Source organism: Telopea speciosissima, chromosome 3 (genome assembly GCF_018873765.1).
Source record: "Telopea speciosissima isolate NSW1024214 ecotype Mountain lineage chromosome 3, Tspe_v1, whole genome shotgun sequence".
NCBI classification, from domain to species: domain Eukaryota; kingdom Viridiplantae; phylum Streptophyta; class Magnoliopsida; order Proteales; family Proteaceae; genus Telopea; species Telopea speciosissima.
Window position 1 is genome coordinate 9,524,552 of NC_057918.1, and position 9,845 is coordinate 9,534,396.

Here is a 9,845-nt window from a genome sequence, read left to right on the forward strand (position 1 = left end):
TCAGTTAGCATCAACAGCAGCAGCAGCAGCAGTAGTATTAGGCGTGCGTTGGAGGCTGACGAGTGAATAGTAAGCACCTTTGGATCCCTTAGCCAAAAGCGCTGAATGAGTCCCTTTCTCTACCACCTTCCCCTTCTCCAACACCGCAATGAGATGACAATTCTGTATGGTACTAAGACGATGCGCCACCACCACACTCGTCCTCCCAACCATCACCCTCTCCAACGCCTCTTGCACCACCTTCTCCGACTGACTATCCAACGCGCTCGTCGCTTCGTCCAACAACAACACCGCCGGGTCCTTCAATATCGCTCTCGCTATCGCTATCCTCTGTTTCTGCCCACCCGATAGCTGTACTCCTCTGTCCCCACACCATGTATCGTACCCGTCCTTTAGTGTCGCTATGAAATCTTGAGCGTTCGCTGCCTTTGCCGCTTCTACGATCTCTGATTCGTCCACGTCACCGGAAGCTCCGTACACTATGTTCTCTCTTATCGTTCCAGCAAACAGTGCTGGCTCTTGACTCACCAACGCAATGTGTTTCCTCAACGCCCTCAGATGGTACGACCTTACGTCTCTTCCGTCGATCTTCACCGTTCCTTTCAATGGGTCGTAAAATCTCTCGATCAAACCAATGATGGTTGATTTCCCTGACCCACTCTGACCCACCAGAGCCGTCGATTTCCCTGCTTCGATGTTAAGGGAGAAGCCTCTGAAGATGATGACATCAGGTCTCGATGGGTAGGCAAACTCAACGTCACGAATCTCTATGCGACCGGTTAATTTATCCGGCTTCTGACCATCCGTGTCGTCCGGTTCAATGTGAGTGACCCGGTCAAGTACTGCAAAAACCGAACCAACCGCATCGGCTCCTTTGGACAGATCGGTGGTCATGGCTCCGGCATCGGCGATGACACGACCGGTGCTGACTAAGATCATGAAGGTCTGGAAGAGGGCCTTGGAAGTAATATAGTTCTGGGAGACCAGCCTTCCACCGTACCAGAAATCAAGGGCCCAAGTGCAAGACATGAGGCCTTGAGACGTGCCGAGACCGATTCCGGCGAACCAGGATTGGCGAATGCTCTCTCTTCTTGGGCCTTCATGGGTCCGGTCCAACATAGTCAGGATTCGGGCTTGGGAGGAGAAGGCAGTGACAGTCCGGAGATTGGAAACGGCTTCGGAGGCAAGCTTGCTACTCTCGTCTTGGGCTTTGATAGCCTGTTTGGACATACTCTTGAGTAGGACACGACGAGTGTAGAAGCAAACGATGATCAACGGTTGGACGGCGATCATGACGATGGCGAGTCTCCATGTAATGACAAGGCCCATGGTGCAGGCAAGGACTACGGCTGAGATTGTTTGAACTATGAGAGCTACTCGATCTCCCACCAGTGATCTCACCTACAAGAAACCAGTTATTAACAATAAAACTAAAGTCCCGGGTCTTGACTCATTGAATTTGAACTACTAAACATGAACTCAGTTTGTCCTTCATGCAATTAAAATTCGAACTCAAAACATAAATTATTCTCATATTCAACACATTTTATTATAGTTAAGAATGATACAGTCACTATTTTATACAATTCTTCCATGGGTCAACTAATCAAATAAATGAAGATATGGTTTTGTACCTTTCTTTGAGATTGAATTTTACTTAAGTCAAAGTGAAAAAGAATCCATTTACCATAGGGCTTCAGGTGTGTACGGGAGGGTATTTTGGGAAAAATGTTAAAACCCTATAAGGGTTTGTGAACCCTAGATGGGATGGTTAAAGAAAAGGTTTTTTATTTATTTTTCTATTTTAAATTTTGCAATGTTAGTTGAGTTTGAACAGTTTTTTTCTTTGATAAATTGCGGTTTAATTAAGAAAACTAAAACCAAGATCAATATTTATGGATTTTATTATTCTTGAAATATTTCATTTTGATTGGAAAGAAACGCTTTAGGCATCAAAAGATGGGTAACTTTCCCATAGCTACCCCTAACATTGGGTAACTTCAATTGTATTTAAAAAAAATAAAAATAAATTACTACTATTTATCAAAAGATAATCTTGATAGGAAAAAAAGTTTTATGCATCAAAGATGGGAGATGACAAGTGATATTGACACCCACTGATACCATTTCTTAGCCGATCTCATATCAGTATATGGATAAAAATATTTCAATCTGTGAAGAATTTAATGAATTAATAAAACCAATTAGATACCGATACCGATTAATGGTGGGAAATGTTTTAAAATGATATAGGGAACCCTTTAGATATAAATTTTTTTTTTATCATATTATATTAATAAAGCCCAAGTCAACCATTAGCAATATATCCAAAGTTAGCAAAGATATAAAAAATGAAAGCAGTGGTTGACGTTGTTAGCCAATCTTTGTTAAGCAAATCCATCATTATTGACGAAAGCTACGAAACACTGAAACACACGCTGATGAGTGTTTAATTTCAATTTAATTAATATTTTTTATGTTTTGTCTAACTAAAAAATTGTATTCAATGTACGAGGCTTCTACCACTGCATCAGGAAAGGTCATAATATCTTTAACTAATATTTTAAAAGTTCTTAACCATTTTTTAAGTGTTGGCTTATCTATTACCTTTTTTTTTTTTATATCCAATACATGTGGCCCCCACAACTATGAAGTTTGAGAAAGTCATAATGTACACAATTACCTATGCTTTTACAGAGTGGTAGTTTTCGAACTCGTGACCACTTGATCAACACATAATATGTTCTTAACCATTTAAATGTTCAGACATCTAGAGAACTTCTAAAAGATTTTAAAGAAAAAACGGAATCTGAAGATCATGAGTTCATATTGGTCTTGGGAATTAAATTAATATGATAACAAAATTAACGCTAATCATTCCTAATGATCCCAACCACCTGATGCGATGTAAAGGCAAAGTAGTTTTTGTAATTTTTTTAATTTTTACATATTCATAAGTGGATAAAGCGCTAAGAAACTGTTCTTTTGTTTTCTATTAGTTTGACCCACGTAAAAAATTACATAATTAACTTTTTCTTTCCATTTCACCCCTCAAAAGAAGTATGTACTTTAAAAAACAAAAGGCCACTTTAGCTAGGACTTAGCTAAGTGAACACATCAAATAGACTTCCTACAACAAATATGTATAATAAACTATTACCAATTAGTTGAGTTGAGTTGAGTTGAGATGAATTGATTAGCCATCTCAATCAACAAGATTCTAGCTTAATTAGGACTTAGTGACTCTACATTCGAGTAACAAAAAAAGGGTTAATGGTTATGTGTTTTATTTTATCAAAAAAAAATATTTTTACGATCAAGTTTCCCTTCACCCAAAAATTTACTGAGCATGAACATTAGTACCATCACATGATCACAACATAAGGCAATTTCAATTTTGTCAATAGAAGGTGAGGATGTAATGATGTCCCAAGAATTCAACCATGAGGTCACTATGTAAGTGAAAGAAAACTTTCACTATACCTTGAAAATATTCTACCATAGTTAAAAAAGAGAGAAAAAGATATGGGACATACCACATTGGCATCCTTGGTGAGTCTGGCACAAACAGCACCAGTAGAGTTCTCATCCTGATCGAACCACCCAATCTCGAAAGTGAGAATTTTAGATAACATTCTTTCCCTAACCCTCTTCGTCAAGTACTCACCCATGGCAGCAAAGCTGTAATGTTGGCTTATGTTGATCAAAAGAGAGAACAACGCCAATGCCGTAAAGAACAAAGAATACTCCATAGTTTTCTTCTTTATCTCACTATGGTCACGCAAAAAGTACACTGATATCATACTCCCCATCACATATGCGTACACCGGCTGCACTGCACCAAATAGTATCGCACTCACACATCCTACGCTCGCTTGTTTCCACTCCGGAAGATTCAAAAGCAACATCCTTCTAAACGATGGCACAGGCAAGCTTCTCTTCTCTGCCGACTCACCACTGTTGTCTTCTTGATTGATCTCTGACCTTGCTGAGCTTGACCTACTCATGATCATTGACTGTCTCCGACTACTACTATTGTTGTTCCTGTCACCAAGGTTGGACGATAAGGTATACCCCGACATTATGGTACTGTTGGTGGTGAGGTCTTCTGTTTTCTTCTCCGTCTGTTGGAGTCGGACGAGTGAAGTATATAACCCGTTCTCTTCCTGGATCAACTCGTCGTGTGACCCGGTCTCCATTACTCGCCCATCCTTCACCACAGCGATCAAATCCGCATTACGGATTGTGGAGAGCCGGTGGGCGATCACAATTGTCGTTCGCCCCACTGCCGCTTTGTCCAGTGCTTCTTGAACGATTCGTTCTGATTCCGAGTCTAACGCGCTTGTTGCCTCATCTAAGAGAAGGATTCGAGGTGCTTTGATTATTGCTCTTGCTATTGCTATTCTCTGTTTTTGTCCTCCCGACATCTGAACTCCCCTTTCACCTACCTGTTCAGAATTGATCAGCTATAATTTCCCATTAAACTAATATCACAATTCAAGGATCTAATCACCATTAACCAACCTGGGTATCGTATCCTTGAGGCAATTGAGATATGAAATTATGCGCATTTGCAGCTTTGGCCGCTGCAACAACCTCGTCCATGGTGGCATCTTCTTTTCCAAAGAGTATGTTCTCTTTAATGGAGGTAGCGAACAGAGCTGGTTCTTGACTGACTAAGCCCATTTGAGAGCGGAGCCATTTGAGCTGAAGCTTATCAATGGCCACTCCGTCCAGTAGAATCTCCCCACCAAGCGGATCATAAAACCTTTCTAGTAAAGCTATAACAGTTGATTTCCCGGAGCCGCTTCCTCCGACTAAGGCCACCGTCTTCCCCGCCGGTACTTTAAGGCTGAATTCTTGGAGAACTACGCTACCGGGTCTTGACGGGTAGGCGAAAACAACGTTTTTCAATTCAACATCCCCTGATACGCTCTCCAGAATTTCACCTTCCATATTATCTGAATCAATTACAGGTACCCTCTTTATAACCTCCATTATTCGTCCTCCAGCAGAAGAAGCTTCAAAGAAGTACCTCAGGTTCGAAAGCGCTGACCCCAATGCCCTATACAAAGAAACCGAAACAATTAGAAATTTTCAAATTAATTCACCATTTCTAAGTACCCAACTGAAACAGGTGAAATTCTTGAAAGTGAAAGAGAGAATTACAGGCCACCAACAGTGATGGAAGCTCCGACGGCGAAGACAGTTCCACCTTTCCCACCATGGTACATGACTAATCTGCTGCCATACCAAGACATGAAAGCCCAGATAGCAAAGGAAACACCACTGCTCCCAATAGCCAAACCTTTGGCTAAGCCCTGTTTCAGGCCTAAATTTATAGAACCTTGAAGGGCTGCAGAGAATTCCGCCATGGTTTTGCTTTCTCCCACGAACGAGTAAACCGTCCTGATGGACGAGATCGCCTGCTCAGCGATGGTACCTGCCTTAGCATACTCTGCTCTGATCTTCTTCGCTAAACCCATAAGAGTCCTTCCGTATATCATTCCAGGGATGACTAGAACCACCACGAATGGGAACCCCACTAGCGCTAGCTTCCACATTAGCAGAAAAGCTACCACATAACTCCCTATAAACATTGCCACATTCATCAAGAAGTTTGGCACCTGTTACACATCAAGATTGAAAATCAGATCAGACTTATTAGATCCTCTGCCATTCTAAAATTCTACTCTGTTTCCATCAATACATGCTCTGTTATTTTTCAGCAAAGAGGATCATAAAAGAGGGACCTTTTCACTAATAACGTCCTGGATTACGAGACTATCGCCGGAGACACTTGTAATCACTTCGGCAGTGCTTGAAACCTGCAGATCAAAGTAGCCCACTTCTTGCCTCAACACTGCTTTTAGATATCTGGCTCTCATCCTCGTGGCTTGTCTTTCCCCTGTTCTTGTCCAGCAATAACCTTCTGCAAATTGCGAATCCAAACTCCATTTTTAATCACTATAACCTCGAAAACTAAAACCAAAATTAAATTTTTTTACCGGAAACATGTTCTCAGGTAAGACCAATACTAACCCAAGAAAGAGACGAACCAGCAAGCTACTGCCAAGTAGAGTAGATCCACAGCATTCTGTTATCCACAAAATAAAACCTTAATCAGAACAAATGCGAAAATTGGAAATGGAAGAAAATTAAAAGGGGGTTTTTCTTTTTTTCTTTGGGGTGAGTAGAGAATAATATGTACCTTGTTGATATTGTGGACGAAGACATGAGAATCTGTATTGGGAGCAGTACCAAAATTGTTCATGATATTGCTAGTGATGAACAACATGATAGGGGTCATGAATCCATCGCCTATGGCTCCAAGAAAGCCCAGGAACATCAGCAATATATCTATACGGTCTGCATGCATGAATATAGAGCGGATAGAAGAAAGGCTCTTCTTCTGATTGGAACTATTAATCTTACTCTGCACATTTGCTTTGTCTTTATCACCCATTTTCTCCCTCTTGAGGGAGAAACAGAATCAGTAGTACTGAGACTCACCAAGTCCACAAGTCCACAAATAAACCACTGAACTAACACCAAAAACTCCTGAACTTCGTCTCTTTCGCTAACCTCTGACTCTCTCTCTCTCTCCCCCCATCTCTCTTCTTTCGAGACGCAACTGAACCCGTAAGAACTCCCCCTCTGTATTGGATAAAAATCCATCTGTATTTATAATAGATTTCTTCCCTTTCGTTTAAAGTTTTTATTTAAAAATTAAAATATAATAGACTAAGGCTGCGTTTGGTATGCATTCTAAGAATGCTTTCTGAAACGACAAAAGTACTGTGTGGCATACGTTTCCATTTCTGAATTCCAAGGGTGGATCAAGAATAAGGCTCGTTTTGAATCTGAAGCGTGTAAAAAGCCCATTCCTCGTTCTCATTCTTGCCCGACCTTTTGCTTTCAACTCACTTTGGAGACCAGTGAAATCGAATTTCTTAAGAGATTTTTATTCAAAGACCAACGTAGACCCCCATTGTACGTTTTTTCATATTATTGTAATAAAATCCTAGGGGCCAACCTGGTCCCAGATCATATTCGGGTAAAAAAAAGAAAAAGATAATATTCGATAGGAGCTCCAGTCTCGCCCATCATCTCTCGAATTTGAGTTCATTGAACTCATCAATCATGACGACAAGTCTTCCCTTGCTGAGTTGCAGCATGGTTTACCTCAAAGATGTTAGGGTTTAGGGTTTAAGCATTACACCCTGTGTATTAAGTTTGGAATACCCAGGTTGTTGCCTTCAGCTAGTATTTATAGAGAAACTAGGGTTTAGGTCAGATGGGCTAATTATTAGATTGTCCCTCACAGTCTGAGCCATAATACATGTAGGATTATATTAGAACATATAAAGGAATATTACCATAATACCCTTACAAAAGAGTGGAGGCGTCAACTGCTAGAAAGATCTTGGAGCTTTTACTTGAAGGATGGAAGAAGAATGAAGGTTAGGAGGATGTACAGAATTCGGCTTCCCTTCTATATTCCTCTCCGGCCACTACCTCCCTTCCCTCTCTAAGGATGCAGGATGAGAATTCTTCTTAAGCATTGAATATTTAAAAATCATTCTAGTTTATTGTTGGGTTTGTGTGTATTGTATTCTGTGGGTCCACATAATTATAATTGGTTTGTATTTATAATTGAGATGGGTTTTGAGTTAATTACATGTACGGGGTAGAATTATAATTATGTGAGAATTAGGGTTTTGGATTTCTCTATATATTGTTTCTATGTAGAAAATCTTGGTTACAAGCAAAAGGAAGCACTTTGTGAGGTGGAGAACGGCGTAGAGAGTTTTTCAAAAAATAGTGAAAAATCTCTGGGGTGAATATAGGCAATCATTTCGAATCACAACAAATTCCTTATGTTGTGTGATTGCCTACTTGGGTTTTTCTTGGTCACAGATAATTCATATATGTTTCACAGATATTTATGAAGGTGGTAGAATTTGATCGAAGGCTTTTAATTTCAATCACAAATAATTCATATATGTTTTATTATTTGAAAGTCCCATATTCTCATTTGTCATGGTTGGCTATCTCGCGTTGTATTTTATCCTTATTATATACTGTAGACAGATTTTGGCTATGATGTGTTTGATGAAATGTCTAAAAATTCTAAAATCAAGAATGCACTTTTGCCAAATATATTTCCAAACAGAGTTCTCATTCGTATATAAGAATGCTCTATCGTTTGTGAGGATGAGAATGTGCATTTTTAGAATGGGAATGCATACCAAAGATAGCTTAAGTGTATTCATGCTCCCCATCGATTGGCTCCCTTAGCCCATTGGCTCAGAGAACCTTCTTCCATAAAATATAATTGGGAGAGTCTTCTTTGAGCAAGCAGTATTGAAGAATACACCAATAAGATGCAATAACATGACACCGTATATATTTAACCATAAAATTTCAACTCGATTTATCACGTGGCAGAAATTGACACCCAACCAACACTTGTTTAAATGGGACCACCGTATCAATATATTATTATACATAATATTAGGGAAGAAGATATAGTGTATTGCCAGTTTTATCGTATTAAAATATTCATGAATGAATGAATTTGTGCGAAATGTGTGTGAGGTTTAATTTAATATTTCGGGGTAAATCGTCACTAATGACGTAAAGCAGTGGGAGCTCTTGTGATCAATGAGCTTCCACCCTTCACCTGCCTAGCTTTCTTTAATCCCTTCTGTATTTAAAAAAGGGAATTAGTTTTTTGTTCGGGAGTGTGGCCTACACCAGCACTCCCATGTGTCTATCTCTCTCTCTTTCTCAAAATAAGGGGGCAGAGGTGTCTTTTCATATGGAAAGGAGAGAGATAGACTCATGAGAGTGCTGGTGTAGGCCACACTCCTGGACAAAGAACTTTCTCCCTTATATAAAAAAAACAGAAAAGTCAAAGCAATCTACGCGATCAATTTGGGCAAGTGTTACTGCTTTTGGGTATTCTCTATTTTATATGCCCTTAAAGTCTGGAAATTGTGTCCTGGTTTGGTTATAGATTAAGAATGAATTGTCCCCAAGATTTGTCTTTCTTTCTTTAAATACTTATAACACCTCACTATTCCTCTCTCAATCACAAAAATCAACTCTCTCTCTCTCTCCCCTAGTGGGCAGTTCATCATGTGGTGTCTATGCCATGGTTCTAATTGAACTTATCAATCTTATCAGTATCGGTATCGGTATCAGCATAACATATTTGATCCTGTATTTATCTAAACAATGTTTTTTCAATTGAAAATAAAGACGTTACCATTTTTTTTTCTTTTTTTGAGATTGAAGACAAAATCAACTCATTCAATCTAATATAATATGATCGAATTGTATAAATATCGATATTAGTATTAGTATTAGTATTAGTATAAATATCGATATCGGTATTTCAATACCATTTTTCATAAAAACCATGGTATAGGTAGAGTGATTACGTAGAATTCATGTATTCTTCATTGAACTCTCAAACATCGATGTCATTCTTCTCATCTCTCAATTTTAATATATATATATATATATATATATATATATATATATATATATATAAGAGGGGCAAAAGATCTCTACTTGGTCGCATGGTCTCTGCACAAACGTTTGATCGGGTCAATGGGTAAATACACCTGAGTATCTACCCAGCAGGCAAAGATGTTATTTCATGTTACCCTATGAGAGGGCATAGAAAACAGCACCAAGTAGATACCTTTTTCCCATATAAGAGACCTTATTTAGACTCAAAGGGATTAGGTTGAGAGTTAAATATAGGACAGAATGGGAACAAGTGTTACAAACGTGAAATGAGATTGGGAACCTCTCACCCCTTTGTACGTGGG

General features: G+C 39.3%; 1 protein-coding gene across 1 annotated transcript; it reads right to left on the reverse strand.

The window, feature by feature from the left end:
* Positions 1 to 6,600, reverse strand: LOC122654185 (ABC transporter B family member 15-like). Its single transcript, XM_043848172.1, has 7 exons — positions 6,212 to 6,600; positions 6,043 to 6,097; positions 5,754 to 5,932; positions 5,170 to 5,627; positions 4,525 to 5,065; positions 3,537 to 4,448; positions 1 to 1,401 (listed from the first exon to the last, which is right to left on the reverse strand). The coding sequence occupies exons 1-7, from the start codon at positions 6,464 to 6,466 to the stop codon at positions 1 to 3; spliced, it is 3,801 nt and encodes a 1,266-aa protein (XP_043704107.1). The 5' UTR covers positions 6,467 to 6,600.
* Positions 6,601 to 9,845: the final 3,245 nt, after the last annotated feature.